The sequence below is a fragment of the Pan paniscus genome, chromosome 10, assembly GCF_029289425.2.
Source record: "Pan paniscus chromosome 10, NHGRI_mPanPan1-v2.0_pri, whole genome shotgun sequence".
In the NCBI taxonomy this organism is placed as follows: Eukaryota; Metazoa; Chordata; class Mammalia; order Primates; family Hominidae; genus Pan; species Pan paniscus.
Window position 1 is genome coordinate 7156757 of NC_073259.2, and position 17985 is coordinate 7174741.

A 17985-nucleotide genomic window follows, 5' to 3' on the forward strand; every position below is an offset into this window, starting at 1 on the left:
TGTACTTTCCGCCAAGAAAATATAATATATAAAGACCTTCAAGCCATTAGGTATTAATAAGACTTTTTTATTTTTAAATATTTTTGTTGTCTAATATAATGCAGAAAATTGCATACAGCATAATACATGCACAACTTAATAAACTGCTGTAGTGTGAACTGCCACATATCCATCACCAGGTTGGAAAATAGAACATTGCTGGTATCCTAGGAACTTCCTCGAGCCCCTTCCTCATCACAGCCCCCTCCCTTGGAAACCACTCCCTGATGTCATCATTTCCTTGCTTGCTTTTCTTTATGGCTTAACCACCAATGTGTGGGTCCCCAAACAAGATAGTTTTGCTATGAATGGAACCATGGTTCATATACTTTCTTGTGACTTGCTTCTTCTCAATATTATGTTCAGAAGATCCATGCCTGTGGTTGCATGTAACTTGTAGTTTGTTTTCCTTCCTGCATAATAATTCTTTGTTGTAATATATCACAGTTAATTGTTTTGTCCATTCTATTGTTGATGGATATTGTTGCTTCTGGTCTGAGGCTATCAAGAGTGCTGCTATTCTTTTTTTGTTGTTTTTTTTTTTGACATGGAGTCTCAGTTTGTCACACAGGCTGGAGTGCCGTGGCGCGATCTTGGCTTACTGCAACCTCTGCCTCTTGGGTTCAAGTGATTCTCCTGCCTCAGGCTCCCAAGTAGCTGGGACTACAGGCACCCGCCACCACACCCAGCTAGTTTTTTTTTAGACGGAGTCTCGCTCTGTGGCCAGGCTGGAGTGCAATGGCACGACCTTGGCTCAGTGCAACCTCCATCTCCCGGGTTCAAGCGATTCTCCTGCCTCAGCCTCCCAAGTAGCTGGGACTACAGGCATGCGCCACCACCCCTGGCTAATTTTTCTATTATTAGTAGAGACAGGTTTCACCATGTTGGCCAGGATAGTCTTGATCTCTTGACCTCGTAATCTGCCCGCCTCAGCCTCCCAAAGTGCTGGGATTACAGGTGTGAGCCACCGGGCCTGGCCGGTCAAGAATGTTGCTATTCTTGACAAATTTCCTGATGTACAGACATCTCTAGTGGGGTGGAATTAACTGCATCATCAGAAACACTTTTTAAAAATGTAACAGCTTTCCTGAGATATAATTTACATACCATACAGTTCACCCATTTAAAGTATACAGTTCAGGCCAGGCGTGGTGGTGCTCACACCTGTAATCCCAGCACTTTGGGAGGCTGAGGTGGGCGGATCACATGAGGTCAGGAGTTTGAGACCAGCCTGGCCAACGTGGTGAAACCCTGTCTCTACTAAAAATACAAAATTAGCCGGGTGTGGTGGTGGGTGCCTGTAATCCCAGCTATTTGGGAGGCTGAGGCAGGAGAACCACTTGAACCCGGGAGGCGGAGGTTTCAATGAGCCAAGATCACACCACTGTACTCCAGCCTGGGCGACAAGAGCGAAACTCTGTCTCAAAAATATATAAATACATAAATAATAAGATAAAATACATATGTGTTACTTGAAGGCCTTAGTGTATTAATTCATTACTTATTTCCATGGATGGCTTAAATTACAGTGGTTCTCAAATTTTCATAGGCATCGGAATCACTTGCAGGGCTTGTTAAGACACATTGCTAGGCCCCATCCACAGAGCTTCAGATTTAGTAGGTCTTGCTGGGGCTTAAGAATTTGTTTTTCTGCCGAGCGCGATGGCTCACGCCGGTAATCCTAGCACTTTGGGAGGCCGAAGCGGGCGGATTATCTGAGCTCAGGAGTTTGAGACCAGCCTGGGCAACACGGTGAAACCCTATCTTTACTAAAATACAAAAAATAGCTGGGTGTGGCGGCCTGCACCTGTAGTCCCAGCTACTTGGGAGGCTGAGGCAGGAGAATCACTTGAACCTGGGAGGCGGAGGTTGCAGTGAGCCGAGATCCAGCCACTGCACTCCAGCCTGGGCGACAGAGCAAGATTCCATCTAAAAAAAAAAAAAAAAAGATTTTGTATTTCTAACACATTTCCAAATGATGCAGATACAGTGGACCACACTTTGAGAAAACTGGTTGCTGGCTGTTACTTTCTTTCTTTTTTCTTTTTTTTTTTGAGATTGAGTTTTGCTCTTATTGCCCAGGCTAGAGTGCAGTGGTGTGATCTCAACTCACTGCAACCTCAGCCTCCCAGGTTCAAGTGATTCTCCTGCCTCAGCCTTCCTGAGTAGCTAGGATTACAGGCATGCGCCACCACACCCGGCTAATTTTGTATTTTTAGTAGAGACGGGGGTTTCTCCATGTTGGTCAGGCTGGTCTCGAACTCCCGACCTCAGATGATCCGCCCGCCTCGACCTCCCAAAGTGCTGGCATTACAGGTGTGAGCCACCGCGCCCCGCCCTGTTATTTTGAAAGTTAGAGAACTGCCATGGGGAAATTCATTTATTCTTTCAAGAGATAAGAATGGGACATAAGATATTGCAATTTGTTAGAGAAAAAGAGGTCAATTAGCAGGCTCTTGTAGTAGCTCATAGTATGACAATAGGAATGTTGAGTAGGGAACATATTCAAAAAACACTATAGAGATACAATCAAGAGACCTTGGCAATTGATTTGACGTGGAAGGCAAAGAAGAGGGAGGAGTCACAAAGGATACCAAGATTTCAGGCCTGGATCCAGGAAGAGAATTGGAAGAAAGAGAACATGCATGATTGAAATGAAGGTGTGTAATCAATCAGCATTTTAACTTCTATATTTGGCTCTCTAGGAAGATTCACTCATCAAAGGACAGTATCCAGGGTGACTGGTCCCCTATGTCTTTTACCCCATTCCTGCAGTGTTGCCCCCAGAAACTGGAAGCATGTCATGATGGGAGTTTTCCTGGGTAATTGATGCTGAATTATCAATGGGAATACCAAATCAGATTTTTTAAAAAGTTAATTTAACATTTATTATTTTTAGAGACCTCTGTCATCCAGGCTGGAGTGCAGTGGTACAATCATAGCTCACTGCAGCCTTGACCTCCTGTGATCCTCCCGCTTTAGCCTCCTGAGTAGCTAGGATTACAGACATGTGCCACCATGTCCATCTTTTTTTTTTTTTTTTTTTTTTTGGTAGAGATGAGGCCTCACTATGTCGGCCAGGCTGGTCTCAAACTCCTGGCCTCGAGTGATCCTCCCATCCCGGCCTCCCAAAGTGCTGGGATTATAGATGTGAGCCACCATGCCTGGCCCCATATTAGATTTTGGAGGGACTACATAAATTTCACGAACAAGCAATTCTGAAAACATTGGAAATTATTGAAGTCCTCCTTCATTGCACTATCTCTCCTCTTCTTCGAAAAGCACCTTGAAATTTTCTCTTTGACCAAACCACATCTTCATGTGAAATCCTTTCTTCTGTTTTCCTCCTGTTAAAAGCCCTCATATTCTTCAAGGCCCTACTCAAATCCCACATCCTGAGTACAGCTGCTCCCTTAGGCTCTTCTGACACTTCTTTTTTTTTTTTTTTTTTTGAGACGGAGTCTCACTCTGTCGCTCAGGCTGGAGTGCAGTGGTGTGATCTCAGCTCACTGCAAGCTCCACTTCCCGGGTTCACGCCATTCTCCTGCCTCAGCCTCCTGGGTAGCTGGGACTACAGGCGCCTGCCACCACGCCCGGCGAATTTTTTGTATTTTTAGTAGATGACACTTCTTATAGTATACTTTTCTGGGCAGGTTTTCTGTTTTCCCCAGCTAGACCAATGCACCTTGGGGCACTCCCCAAGGTCTTACACATTTTTACATTGTCTTATTAAGCAGTGCCAGCCTTTACGCTTAGAAGCTGAATGTTACTTATGTCTTTGAGGAAAAGACAGAGAGTTATGTCTGTGACCAGGAATCTCCAAAATCTCAATTAGCAGTGGATTCTCAGATAAGGGGAGGTACAGTCAAGCAGCTTCCTCACAGCAAATGGACCAAGTTGTATGGAAGTCGAAGGGACTCTCCTTGTCTTCATGAGAGGCTGGCCTTCGTGGCCTGCTTCCTCTTTCCCTGAGAACCAGAGGATGGCTTTTCTTTTCTTTCAGTCAACAAATATTTTTCTAGCACCTCCCACATACCCCTGTGTACTATCCTATCCACTGGGGAGAAAATGGTAAATAAGACCGTTTCCAGAGCATATGAGGGACAGAAACAAAAGCACAACAGATGAGCATGCCACACTATTCCATGTCACATTAAATGCTGCGGCTAAAACATGTGAGAAGCTAGAAATAGAATGATGCTGCTGGGGGCCTTCTTTGGCGGAGATGGTTAGAGAAGGCCTCTTGGAAGGTGTGGCCATGACAAAGGAGCTTGCTCTGCACAGAGAGAGGAGAAACCATTCCCAGAAGTCAGCAAGGCATAGCAGGGAGAAACAGGATGGGTTTGGGTAAGGAGGTATAAGGAGTTTGGGGTTCTAAAGCACAGCATGAAATCCTAAAGAGGATGGAAAGGTTGGCGGGGCCAGATTCTGGAAGGCGTCATGTAATGGGATGAGGAGTTATGACTCATCCTTTAGGAGATAGGAAACCTTTGAAGGGTTTTTTGTGTTTCGTTTTTTTTTTTTTGAGACGGAGTCTCGCTCTTTAGCCCAGGCTGGACTGCAGTGGCACAATGTCGGCTCACTGCAAGCTCCGCCTCCCGAGTTCACGCCATTCTCCTGCCTCAGCCTCCCGAGTAGCTGGGACTACAGGCGCCCACCACCACACCTGGCTAATTTTTTGTATTTTTAGTAGAGACGAGGTTTCACCGTGTTAGCCAGGATGGTCTCGATCTCCTGACCTCGTGATCCGCCTGCCTCAGCCTCCCAAAGTGCTGGGATTACAGGCGTGAGCCACCGCGCCCGGCCTCTTTGAAGGGTTTTAAGCAAAGAAGTCACATGGTCAAATCTAAGCTTTGAACAGAGCTCCTCGATCGCTGTATCTACTGAAAGGCAAGACAGTTTTGTGCTATCGAAGTAAGAGCCTTTCTTGCTGAGGACATAGTTTCTTGGTGAGTTTCACTGTTAAGGCCAATCTGAAATGTCCCTCCACGTTCTCTCCAAACGGTATGTTTCTTCACGTGCACTCTGCACCTCACCTCTGCGTCTTCCACGAGCCCCTCACACCAAACCAGGATCCACCCTTCCAGACCCATAGCTCTTGACCTGGTTTGTCTTTTCCATCCCAAAGTAAAACTAAGTACCAACTCTTTAAAACTATTATATTTTAATTCCTCCAGCTTTAAGCAGCCTGGCCTGTTCTCAACCCACATATCATTTTGGCTAGGGGAGAAGTCTAGCTCTTTCCGCCCACAAGGCTGTGTGTGTATCTAAGTGTGTGTATTAATACTAGTAACTCTGCATGTTTTGTAAACCTTGCTTTTTGTGATATCTCCTGTATATCAGAATGTTGTTTTCTGACTTTCACACTATTCGCAGCCTTAGTAACAGGGCAAAGGTGCAACGAAGAAAAGAGGCCGGGTGCGGCGGCTCACGCCTGTAATCCCAGCACTTTGGGAGGCCGAGGCAGGTGGATCACCTGAGGTCAGGAGTTCAAGACCAGCCTGGCCAACATGGTGAAACCCATCTCTGCTAAAAATGCAAAAATTAGCCAGTCGTGGTGGCAGTCGCCTGTAATCCCAGCTACTCGGGAGGCTGAGGCACAAGCATCACTTGAATCCGGGAGGCGGAGGTTGCAGTGAGCTGAGATCATGCCACTTGCCTGGGCAACAAAGTGAGACTCTGTCTCAAAAAAAAAAAAAAAAAAAGAGAAAGCAGAGAAGGTGTTATGATCTAGTGACAGGGAGGACCTGTATTTGGGGAAGAGTAGAAAGATCTGGATTCCAAGCCAGGGTCAACCATTCAATTGCTGTATGAACAATTACTTAATTTTAGTTTCCCTATTTTCAAAGTGAGAACAATAATGGCATATGCCACAAATGTTGGTAGAGATTAAATGAGAAAAATAGATGTGAAACATTTAGTGCAGTGCACTAGGAGGTGCTCAATAAATGTTGATTAATACTAGCTATTGTCACTGGTTATCAATCAAAAGACATTTGTTACTGCTGAGTAAAACCATACTGGGCACAAAGGGGCTCGCAGAGAAAGTAGAAAAGGTAAGTTTGAACCTTTAGGAAGCATTTGATCTACTAGAGAAGTAAGAAGTATATACTTCACCTGAGAAACAGCCCAAGGCAGCATAAGTGGGGTAGGGAGGTGCAGACCAGATACATGGATTCATAAAGGCCGAAGAGGTGTCAGGGAATGAGATTCTCATGGGGTGGGGTTAATCAAGCACAGTTTTATGGAGGGAGTGAATCTTGAGCATGGACGTGAAAGTAGTTTAAGATCTGGATTGCTGCAGAACAGAGGAGAATGCTTCCTTGGGAAGAGGATCAGAATTCTTGGGGGAAAAGTGGGGTTTGTTCTAGGAGTAGAAGGAGATTGGAAAAGGAGACTTCATGTTGGGAAATTCAGGAAAACAATGAGAGGTAAGATGAGGCCACATTGGAAATAAAGAACTGGGAACCACTATACGTTTTCAAACAGGGGAATATTATGATGTAAAATTAGTGTTTTAGGGAAAACTGGTATTGTGTCTGTGTGCACTTGTGAGTGAGACCACGAAGAACTACTGTGGTGTTCAGATGCCAGAAGGGTGAGTACTCACCTGGAAATTGGGAAGGAAATGAGTGAACCTGATGTACGTTTTAGGAGGTATTTGTCTATTGTTCTGAGGTCCATAAACAGTCTTTCTCTACAGTAAGAGAAATGAGTGGCCAAAGGGAGAGAAGCCACAGGACTCCAGCTAGCAAGGCCTGCTCCTCCTCCACCTGCCCCTCCCCTGTCCCATGGAAATCATCCAGTCTGAGGCCCCCCCTTCAACAGCAATGCAGCCAGCAGTTCACAAAGGGAAGCATTTCCTTTCCAAAGACTGCTAAGATGGTTTACCCTGTTATGCCAGGAATGTTAACAAAATTGCAAATGTACTTTTATTCTTTTGTTTTTTCTCTTTTTTTTGAGACGGAGTCTCACTTTGTCACACAGGCTGGAGTGCAGTGGTGCAATCTCGGCTCACTGCAAGCTCCACTTCCCAGGTTCAAGCGATTCTCCTGCCTCAGCCTCCCAAGTATCTGGAATTACAGGCACGCATCGCCACGCCCAGCTAATTTTTGTATTTTTAGTAGAGATGGGTGTTGCCATGTTGGCCAGGCTGGTCTCAAACTCCTGACCTCAAGTGATCCACCTGCCTCGGCCTCCCAAAGCGCTAGGATTACAGGCGTGAGCCACCACACCCTGCCTGTTTTTTTTTCTCTCTCTTTTTTTTTTTTTTTTTTTGAGGCAGGGTCTCAATCTGTCACCCACGCTGAAGTGCAATAGCACAATCACGACTCACTACAGCCTTGAACTCCTGGGCTCAAGCGATCCTCTGGCCTCAGCCTCCCAGGCACCACCATGCTCGGCTAACTTTAAATTTTTTGTAGAGACAGGGTCTCACTGTGTTGCATAGGCTGGTCTTGAACTCCTGGGCTCAAGCAAGCCTCCCACCTCAGCCTCTCAAAGTGCTGGGATTATAGGTGTGAGCTACTGCACCTGGCCACAAGTGTATTTTTATTTTTTATTTTTTGAGACAGAGTTTCACTCTTGTTGCCCAGGCTGGAGTGCAATGGCGCAGTCTCGGCTCACTGCAACCTCCACCTCCCGAGTTCAAGCAATTCTTCTGCCTCAGCCTCCCGAGTAGCTGGGATTACAGGTATATGCCACCATGCCTGGCTAATTTTGTATTTTTAGTAGAGACAGGGTTTCTCCATGTTGATCAGGCTGGTCTCAAACTCCTGACCTCGGGTAATCCGCCTGCCTCGGCCTCGCAAAGTGCTGGGATTACAGGCGTGAGCCACTACTCCAGGTCAAGTGTATTTTTTTTTTTTTCAGATGGAGTCTCACTCTGCACTCCAGTCTCACTGCACTCCAGTCGCCCAGGCTGGAGTGCAGTGGCGCGATCTTGACCCACTGCACGCTCCGCCTCCCAGGTTCACGCCATTCTCCTGCCTCAGCCTCCTGAGTAGCTGGGACTACAGGCGCCCGCCACCACACTGGGCTAATTTTTTTGTATTTTCAGTAGAGACGGGGTTTCACCGTGTTAGCCAGGATGGTCTCGATCTCCTGACCTCATGATCTGCCCGCCTTGGCCTCCCACAGTGCTGGGATTACAGGCGTGAGCCACTGCGCCCGGCCGCCAAATGTATTTTTAAATTACACATTCTATAGCTCCCCACTGGGTGACCAAGTAAGAGTGCTTTTCTTTTCTTTCAGTCAACAAATATTTTTCTAGCACCTCCCACATACCCTTGTGTACTATCCTATCCACTGGGGAGAAAAATGGTAAATAAGACCATTTCCAGAGGATATGAGGGAAAGAAACAAAACCACAACAGATGAGCATGCCACACTATTCCATGGCACATTAAATGCTGCGGCTAAAACATGCAAGAAGCTAAAAGTAGAATAATGATGATGGGGGCCTTCTCTGGGAGGGATGGTCAGGGAAGGCGTCTTGGAAGGTGTGACCTCAGTGACAAAGGAGGCCTGCTCAGCACCCTTGAAGAGGCCCCCACCTAGGCTCGTGGCTATTTCTGGATAGGTTTCTGGATGTGACGGTGCCTGTCTGAGGAGAGGGGCAGATGTGGGAGGTGGCTCCATTTCCTGCAGGAGTCTTGAGATGCTTGAGTCCCTGGGTGCTGGGGAAGTCAGTTCTAGACATCAGTGGGTTTGTGTGAATGGCTAATGACCTGAAATCAACCCCTCATCCTGTGGGGCAGAGATTTTGTTTCAGGCACTGCTCTGAAGTATGGTGGAAAGCACAGAGTTGCTTGGGGTCTCAGCTTTACCTGTCCCGGTCTCTCTTTTTGGTCTCTTAACTCTAGGCTGGATGGACGTGGCCCCTTAAGGGAATGAAAGTGAGTGACTGAGTCCTAGCAGAAAAAGGAGGAGATCTTGGAGTCCCTGTCTTCCAACACGCACCTCTTTGGTTGTGACGGTGAAGTGGGACAGTGCCATCTCAGCAGGGACCTTGGATGTGCCCTAGAGAGGGTCTTGGAGGTGTAGCATCGTTACATCCCCTCCCACCATCCTGCCTACACAGTGGTTTTGGGGGCACAGATATTTCAGAGAGTAGCCTTCCCAAGAACCCTACATCAAGTATACTACCACCCCTTCCCATTCTTGATTCTGGTCCCCTCTTTATTTTCCTCATAGTATTCACTGGACCTAACTTATGATGTATTTGTTTGCCATGTCTCTGGCACTTAGAGCAGTAACTGGCACATATTAGGCACCCAGGGTGTAATTCATTTGATTAATGAATGTATTGAATGGCTGAATGGATGAATGAAGAGGAGGAACAGAGCAGATGTCTGACCAGCTCATTCTGGCTTCTGGAAGGATCCTGATTGGGAATTTTGCATCTTTCCCTCCCCACAGCCTCCTAGTCACTACTACTAAAGAATAGAGACCCTGATTCCCACTTTTTTTTTTTTTGAGATGGAGTCTTGCTCTGTCACCCGGCTGGAGTGCAGTAGTGCGATCTTGGCTCACTGCAACCTCCACCTCCCAGGTTCAAGCGATTCTCCTGCCTCAGCCTCCCAAGTAGCTGCGACTGCAGGCATGTGCCACCACATCTGGCTAATTTTTATACTTTTTTATTACAGGTGAGCTTTCACCATGTTGGCCAGGCTGGTCTCGAACTCCTGACCTCAGGTGATCTGCCCACCTTGGCCTCCCAAAGAGCCCCGCATTCTTAACTACTGTGTTTGGTGTGTTTGAATTGACACTTGCCTCTTAGGAAGGGGAATCTTTTTAGACCCTGGGGAAATCTATAGTTATTGCAAAGGCCTTTTCCTGCCTGTTGGGCATTTACCAGATCTTTCTTCCTACACAAGGAGAGCCTCCCCTGGTTGAATCCTGCTATAAATCTCACTGGTGACCCACAAACAGGGGTCCCAATGTGACCTGCTCATTAACACAAAACCGTCAGTCCCCATACAGCTTCCTGCCTTCCCAGTCGGGTTGAGGCAAGAAATTTCCATTCTGCCCATGCTGATGAAACCAGTCGCCAGCATTTACCTTTCTAAGGGGTCCTTTCTCCTCCCACCCCAGCCCACCCCAGCACAAGAATGTAAGAGAGGGCAAACAGCTGCCTGGCTTCAGTTCTATAGCCACTCAAGAATTGGCTCGCATCTGTCTGCCAGGACAGAGAGCGTCCTGAGGGGGTTGGTGTGTGTGTTGTGTGTGTGTGTGCACGCGCGCGTGCATATGTGTGTATGGGGGAGTTCAGTTTCAGGTACCACACATCTGGAAGTCAGAGAAAGAAGCCACTGCACATGTTAGAGCCATTTTGGGGGGCAATTTTTTTAAAAAAACATTTTTAATGGGCTGAGAGCCTCGTGGAAAGCCCGGGGCGGGGGCGGGGGGGCGGGGGATGGAGTAGAAACAGCTGCGGGAGTGATTCTTGTCTCCATATATGTTTATAAGGCACTGAGGGCGGGATTAGCAGCTCCTGGGAAGTCTGGCCCTAGTTGCGGTGTCAGCCTGTCCTGGGGGCAGTCACAGCCACAGTGACCATTAGCAGGCACCCAGGCCTGTCTTTGGCTCGGAAACGGTGGCCCCCAATGTAGCCTAGTTTGAACCTAGGAACTGCAGGACCAGAGAGATTTCACTGGAGCCTGATGGAAGGGTGACAGAGGTGAGAGGCACTGGTGTGAGGGACAAGTGTCACAGGCGGGGAGGAGGAACTCCGCTATCTGGTGGTGGAAATGTGTGAGGATCAAAGTCCCCAGGGACAGTAGGTGTTGCAGGCGGCAGGGTGGTGGGCTGGGCATGGGCTGGGCATGGGCTGGGCAGGAGGCTTCGGGGCCGCGGGGAGGAGGCTGGAGAAGCAGGAGGGCATGGGCAGCCCTAGCTCTGCAATCCCGGGAAGGACTGGTAGGTGGAGTTAAGGATATTTGGACAAGGAAACGCTTTGAAGCTTTTCTCTCGTCCTCCCTACTCGGGACCTGGTCGCCTCCCCTCCATAAAACCATTAGCTCCTGGTGCCAGCCCTATCTCTGCTCCATCTCTCGTGGTTCCAGTCGGTGCATTCACAGACCTTCTGCCCTGGGGGACGAGGAGGATTTATGGGGGGGGGGGGGAGAGGAGAGGGGGAGGGGCATCCTTCAGAGGAGGGGAGGTCTGAGGAGAGTCGGGTGTGGAAGCTGTTAGTCCCGGGCTGGAGGCCGGCTCATTTCCGAGCTGGCTCTGCATGACAAAGGGGAAGGAGCAAGTTTCTTCTTTGATCTGCCCCCTGCCGGCCCCACACACCTGCCTGTTGGTGCCCCCGCCCCAGCCGAGACTTCGAGAAGGAAAATCAAAAGGGGGTTGGGGAAGGGCTGTGTCCCAGCTCTCCCGGACCCTGCTCGGGCCACTTTCCTCTCCTGGCGGCCCCAGGACAAAAATACTTCCTGGGCTGATGACCCGAAGCACCTGCCGCCCCCTCCCGGGGAGCCTGGGGACGTCGACGCGCAAGAGTGGCGCAGTGAGCCGGGGCGCGCGGGGCTGCGCTCGTCAGGTCCGGGGCCTCGGGCCCCGGGGAGGCCGCTGGAGGCGCGGGTCACGCCCCGACGGAGGCCCCAGAGGACCGCGGGGGAGCCGCAGGCGGCGTGTGTCCCTAGGCGTAGGCTCGCTCTAGGGTCCCGCAGCACTGATCTGCTGTGGGTCGCAGGGTCTGGGGACAGGGGTTCTCGGGGGTGGATAGAGGAACAGGCGTGAGTTACAGCAGGCGGGAGGCTCGGGAGCTAGCAGGGAAGGGCTGTGGCATCTGGAAGATGCGTCCTCAGCTCAGGCATTTGATGCCAGAGCTGCCGCCTGGCGTTGGCGGTGTCCCCGGTGCAGCTGCTGGGCAAGGTGCTCAGTGCCGCCCTCGAGGACCACGGTGCCGGGAGGGGCAGGGGCCGCCTAGGGAGGCACCGCCTCAGCCGCCAAAGCTTTCTGGGCGGGCGGTTCGCGGTGTGGCTTTTACATTTCTCAGAGAAGCTGCCTTGAGAAAGTGAAAAGTCCTTGATCTGTACGCAAGGGTTGGGACTTAGAAAACCTGCTGAGGGTGAGAAGGGCACAGATGGAGAGGGGAAACTCCTCCTTGGGTGCAGGTAAATCCAATTCACCAAAATGTTTTAATCCTACAAAGGAGAGCCTGAGGGTCAGAGAAATAAGTCTCTGGGCTGGAATGAGAGGTAGGGACGTGGGGGAGTGGATAGGACGGTCCTCATTTCTTTGGATGTTCTGCAGCAAGGACAGGTATGCTTTGCAACAGCCTAAGTGGCCTCCCGGATGCCGAACGGAGGAACGCAGCAAGCTCCGCTCTTGAAATTACTTGTTTTCATTTCTCTTTGTGGTCTCTCAGCTCATTATTTCTTTGGAAATTAGGTCCTGCGCAGGGTTCCCACAGTTTGGGGAAAGAGACAGAAGTCCTAGGGTGGGAAGATGAGCAGTGGGAGGTGGAGGCTGGAAAGAGGCCGAGCTTCTTTGTGGGGAGCACGCAGCATGTAAGCATCAGTACAATTTTCTCCACCTCACCCCGGCTCCTGGTCTGCCCTTATCCGCTGAGTTTCCACACTGACTCTCCATTTCTGTTTTCTCCAGGGAACCCTACTCTGGAAGCTGTCAGTCCCAGGGCACTGGGGAGGGCTGAGGCCGACCATGCCCAGCCTGCTGCTGCTGTTCACGGCTGCTCTGCTGTCCAGCTGGGCTCAGCTTCTGACAGACGCCAACTCCTGGTGGTGAGTAAGAGGGGCTGAGGTCCTGCCTGCACAGCCGGAGGCCTCCTTCAGCGACTGAGACGAGGAGGAAGGGCACCGTGTGTCACGGTAGTACCTTGATTCCTGGGAGTACTAAGGGCCTCTTTTATCCCAGGAAAACTAAGAACGCTCTGTGTCTCTCTCAACCCTTATCTTTGTAAGGGCTCCCTGAGGATAAAGGTTCCGTTCATTTGATTTTTTTCTCTAATCCTGTCCACATTCCTTTTCCTTGGACCTTCCCTCATGCCCATGAATTGTTAGAAATTGCTCTTGGGTCAACAAGAATATCAATACTTGGTAGTTTTTTGTTCCTTTGTTTTGTGTGTTTTGCTGGTAGGATATAGAATTCCTCTTTTATAAGTCTGAAGGCCAGATGAGGGGTTCACAGCACCATGGGTGGCTGGCTTTCTTCTTATATTTTAAGGGCTGTTGTCATTGCCAAGTTGACATGGAAATGGCAGGCGATCACCACCTATTTTGCATGGTCTCTGCCACTAGCATTTTTACTCAGAGAGCAAATCTGCAGCCCTCTCATCTAACACTCTATATGGCTGGTAGATGATGAGCAAAAGGGAGAGCCTCTGAACTGGTGGAGAGTGGATGAGGGGAAGCTCAAAGTGAGACATGGCAGTGAAAACAAGTAGACTAGATCGTGATGTATGTAAAGTGATTGGATTTTAAAGGCCCAAGGGGAGTACCACGCAAAGGACTGATTGCTTTCCATGGCTTTTATCATGTACTTGGGCTGCACTGAACTAGTCACTCCTACTCACTGAGGCCTGTGCTCTCCTGTTGAGGTTTGGCTCTTTTTGCCCTCTATTAAAATGAAGAGCTGCTCCCCACCCCTTGTCTTCTTATCTGCCTGACCCCCATTCTTAAGATCCAGTTCAAATTCTGGCCATTTCCTTATAAAGGCTTCTCTTCAGCCATAAGGGCTATTTTCCTATCTGATCACAGCAGATCCAGAAGCAGATCCAGAGTCTGTCTGGGGCATTTGGCATCTCGCATGTCCTTTGTGTTCATGCCTCAGATTCCTTCAGTTTGTCCTTTGAAGGCCAGCACTCTGATTTACTAATTTTTCTTTCCAGGGCCTTGTACACAGGGACGCATTCAATAAATGTGTTGAATGAATGACTTCATGCTGCACACAGGCATATGCTCACTCCTGGGCCTTTCTTTCCCCTTTCTGGATTGCTGTCCTAGGTCATTAGCTTTGAACCCGGTGCAGAGACCCGAGATGTTTATCATCGGTGCCCAGCCCGTGTGCAGTCAGCTTCCCGGGCTCTCCCCTGGCCAGAGGAAGCTGTGCCAATTGTACCAGGAGCACATGGCCTACATAGGGGAGGGAGCCAAGACTGGCATCAAGGAATGCCAGCACCAGTTCCGGCAGCGGCGGTGGAATTGCAGCACAGCGGACAACGCGTCTGTCTTTGGGAGAGTCATGCAGATAGGTAAGAGGCCATTACAAGAGGGCTCGGCCAAGGAACTGCACTCGTCTCGTTTGGGAGCAATTAAGCTCTCTCAGGACTGGCACAGGGAGAGCCCAAAGGCAGCCTAATTGGGCTCTCTCTAGGCTTGGCAGCAGTGTGCACCACGAGAGAGGCACACGAGGAAGCAGGCTCTGGGAGGCTGCAGAAACCACACGCTTGATGTTCCTCTAGCTCTCTGCCTTCCAGCCTCACTTGGGGCAGGTTGCTTGGGACTCACTGAGAGGGGGCAGGTTGCTTGGGACTCACTGAGAGGGGGCAGGTTGCTTGGGACTCACTGAGAGGGGGCAGGACATCTGAGTTGACTTAGAGTGGATTAGGAGAGCTGCCCACTGCCACTGCCTTTGTGTCTCAGTGCAAAAAAGAGCCTTGGGTAGAGAACCAGAAATTGCAGCCCTGAATGTCTGTTGGATTTTTGCCTCTTCCACTTGAACCTTTGAAAGAGAGATAGAAATGTCGGCCAAAGTGTTGATAACTGTCACTAACCCAACCCCACCCAGTCCCAGCTTTTTCATTTGAAAGAGATGTGTGAACGTGGGGGAAGGGGTCAGACGAAAGAAAAGATGAGAGGGAGAGGGCCAAGTCTTCTGGATTCCTGTCCCTTCCCCTCTCCCACTGCTGGCCAAGGATTCTTGGGCCACCCTATTGCTTAGATGGAGGTGTGATCTGAGGTCTAATTGTTTTAGGTCCTTTTGAAATGCAATCCTCTCCTCTCTGGCAAGAAATTGAGAAATCCGGCCCTATTCTACTGGGTCTTATCCCCAGGGCCATAAAAGGGAAGTGTTAGAATGCTGTGTTCCTTCTGCCTGACATTCTCCCAGAACACCTCCCTTCAAAAGGTTACCTGAGGCTGGAGTTTCCCCAGAGAGGGATTTCAGCCTGGGAGGGGAGTTGGGGAGGTAGAGATTTCTTCGTGCTCCTCTCTTAGGGAGGATACTTGGAAGGCTCCTTCCCCCTCCCACTTATTCCAGACCTCTTTCCCTACCCTCTGTGTCCCATATTGAGAAGTAATGCCCAATGCAGTAGCTCACGCCTGTAATCCCAGCACCTTGGGAGGCTGAGGCAGGAGGATCCTTGAGGCCAGGAGTTCAAGACCAGCCTGGGCAACATAGTGAGACCTCTGTCTCTATAAAAAAAAATTTTTTTTTAAAGAGAGAGAGGGAATTAAAGATGGGAAAAGTACACATTGAAACTTGCTGCTCTCTTGCTTCCTTCGGTATCAACTCAGGGTGCATAAAAGGAAGGTCCTAGTGTTCCTGGGGCAGCTTTCCCAAAAGAGTAGACTTGGGGTTTTAGTGGGATTTACTCATAGTTTATTGATTCTTCTCAAACCCACCTAGCATTTGTCTCTTCTTTCTGGTGAAAATCTTGGCAGCACTCCCTGCCCTGTGTTTTGGGCAATGAAACTAGGACGGCCCAGGTGCAGAGAGTCTCCTCTAATCTCTTCAGTGGAGTTAATGTTTATTGAAGACCTAATGTAGGCCTGATGTTGGCTAGATCCTTTTCATGTGTATTTCGTGTGCATAAAGGCCCCAAAGTGAGGCTGTACTTTAGGAAAGAAAGGGGTTGGCAGGAAAAGACACTCCGCTGGGTTCAGATGTGCACTAGGTGCCTAGCGAAAGCAAACCCTGTCGAAGAGAGCCCATCTCTCTGTGCCCTATTCCGTTACAAAATGGAACCCTTCTGTTTGCCTAATTTTCCCCCTTCCTTTTTATAGCATCACTGAAGGCTCATGCTACCTAGGAGGCTGTCCTCCCTTCCTCCCCCCTGAGCCCAGAGTAGCGCCTGGTGAGTCCTCCCTCTCCCTATCTTGAGAATGACTGTCTAAGGCTTCCTTTCTCCTTTGAAGCTGCTGCAAAAGTCGGTCACCAGAGGGCGGCAGAGCAGCTCGGAGGAGCCTCGGCCCGTTGCCCAGCTTCTGCCTAGGGAGTTTGGAGGCAACTTGGGCTGCTATGGAACAGACAGGGCATGAAATTGTTCTGCTGTCTCCTGTAGGGAAAAGACGCATGTCCCTCTAGTAGCTCATGGCTGCTTTATTTTAGCCGTTTATTCTTGAGATGGTTAGAGATTCAACCTGAACTGTTGCGTATATAGATAAACCCCCACATTGCTTATCCATTCTGAAGCCCCGAATTATTTCTTTCTTGCTGAAGGTAGCAACAGTAGATGGTACTTAGTAGGCTTACCCAAGGGCCCAAAGGCTGCCCCGTGAAGGCAGAGCTGCCCACACTCAGCTTCTGATGAAGACCCGACTGAAAGAGGCAGGCAGCGCACCGGAGGACAAATCAGGATCCCAAACAGTCATGATAGGTTCTAACTGTCAGAGTACAGAATGTCTGGTGTGTTAGTTCAGCTGCAGGTACGTGATTTTAGAAGGCAATTCTGAGAAGGCTGATTCAACTCTGAAAAGCATGTTTGCTAAAGAATGATAGAAATAAATCAGACATATATAGCTTGGAAAAGTGAAAATGTAAAAGGCTTAATAGTTGTTTTCAAACACTGAAGAGCTGTCAAATGGGAAAGGGATTATAGCAGAGTGCAAGTGCAGCAGGCAGGAATCATAAGGAGGCATATTTCAGCTTAATACAAGAAGGAGCATTCTGGTGATTGGAGTCATTTGAAAAAGATGGAATGGATTGCTTTGAAAACCTAGCCCACTGGTCTGAGGAGCTGTGTAGAGGGAAAGCTTCCGGTGGATATTGAGGATAGCTCGGGGCTGAAGCTTGGGAGGCTCCCCCCGTTCCAGGATGCCATGTCAGGTGGTTGAGGCTGCATTTTAAGGAGATGAATTCCTCAAAGTGGGGCCCAGACCCTCCTCCCTGAGAGGCTCTTTGGCCATCTTACCATCCCCAGTGCTCCTTGTCACATTCTGAGCCCCGTAGACCAGGTCCTGTCGGCTGAATCATGAGTGTAACTTCCTGCCATCATTTCGGTTTTTCTTGGGCTATTCCTATTTCACAACTGACCAGAAGCCAGCCACTGGTTAATAGAGAAAAACAGACTCACTCAGCATGGTCTGTTTGTAAACTTCACTGTGTCATGCCCAGATAATCAAGAAGTAGGGCCAAGGGAGAGATTTCTCTAGACCTCTCGATTGATTGCAGACTGCTTCCCTTTCTACCTTCCAAGACAAGACTCTGGGATTCTGCCTGGTTTAATCTCTGAGATCAGGATTGAATCTGTTTCCTGCTAAGAATCACTCCCTTCTCTCCATATCTAAGTCCCTGTAAGTATCATTTGTTATTTCTTATAACAGCTTTATTGAGATATATAACTCCCATACCATGAAATTCAGCATTTTAAAGTGTAAATTCAGTGGCTTTGAGCATATTCACAAGGCTGTGCAACTATCAGCACTGTCTAATCCCATAACATTTTCACTGCTCCACAGAGAAACTGCACACCCCAACCCCCAACCCTAGGCGACCACTATTCTTTCTGTCTCCATGGATTTGCCTATCCTGGGCATTTCTTATAAATGGGATTATAGAATACATGGCCTTTGGTGACGGTCTCCTTTTACTTAGCACAATGATTTAAAGGTTCATCTGTGTTGCAGTCTGTATATATATATATATATATATATATATATATATATTTTTTTTTTTTTTTTTTTTGAGACAGGGTCTTACTCTGCTGCCCAGGCTGGAGTGCAGTGGTGTAATCATAGCTCATTGCAGCCTCCAACTCCT

At 48.9% G+C, this 17985-nt stretch overlaps 1 protein-coding gene across 8 annotated transcripts in view; it reads left to right on the plus strand.

Moving 5' to 3' along the window:
• The window catches only part of WNT5B (Wnt family member 5B), a 123494-nt gene that overhangs the window by 94959 nt on the left and 10550 nt on the right, over positions 1-17985 (plus strand). Inside the window, exons 1-4 of one of the 8 annotated variants that reach the window (XM_034935149.3) lie at positions 11215-11723; positions 12436-12554; positions 12652-12788; positions 14010-14257. In XM_034935149.3, the coding sequence (XP_034791040.1) occupies positions 12709-12788; positions 14010-14257 (328 nt within the window). In that variant the 5' untranslated portion in view covers positions 11215-11723; positions 12436-12554; positions 12652-12708. Of the gene's footprint in view, positions 1-11214; positions 11724-11752; positions 12159-12195; positions 12555-12651; positions 12789-14009; positions 14258-17985 lie in introns of those variants that run through there. The other 7 variants (XM_008973805.4, XM_034935153.3, XM_008973803.4 and 4 more) reach the window with 7 other exon arrangements.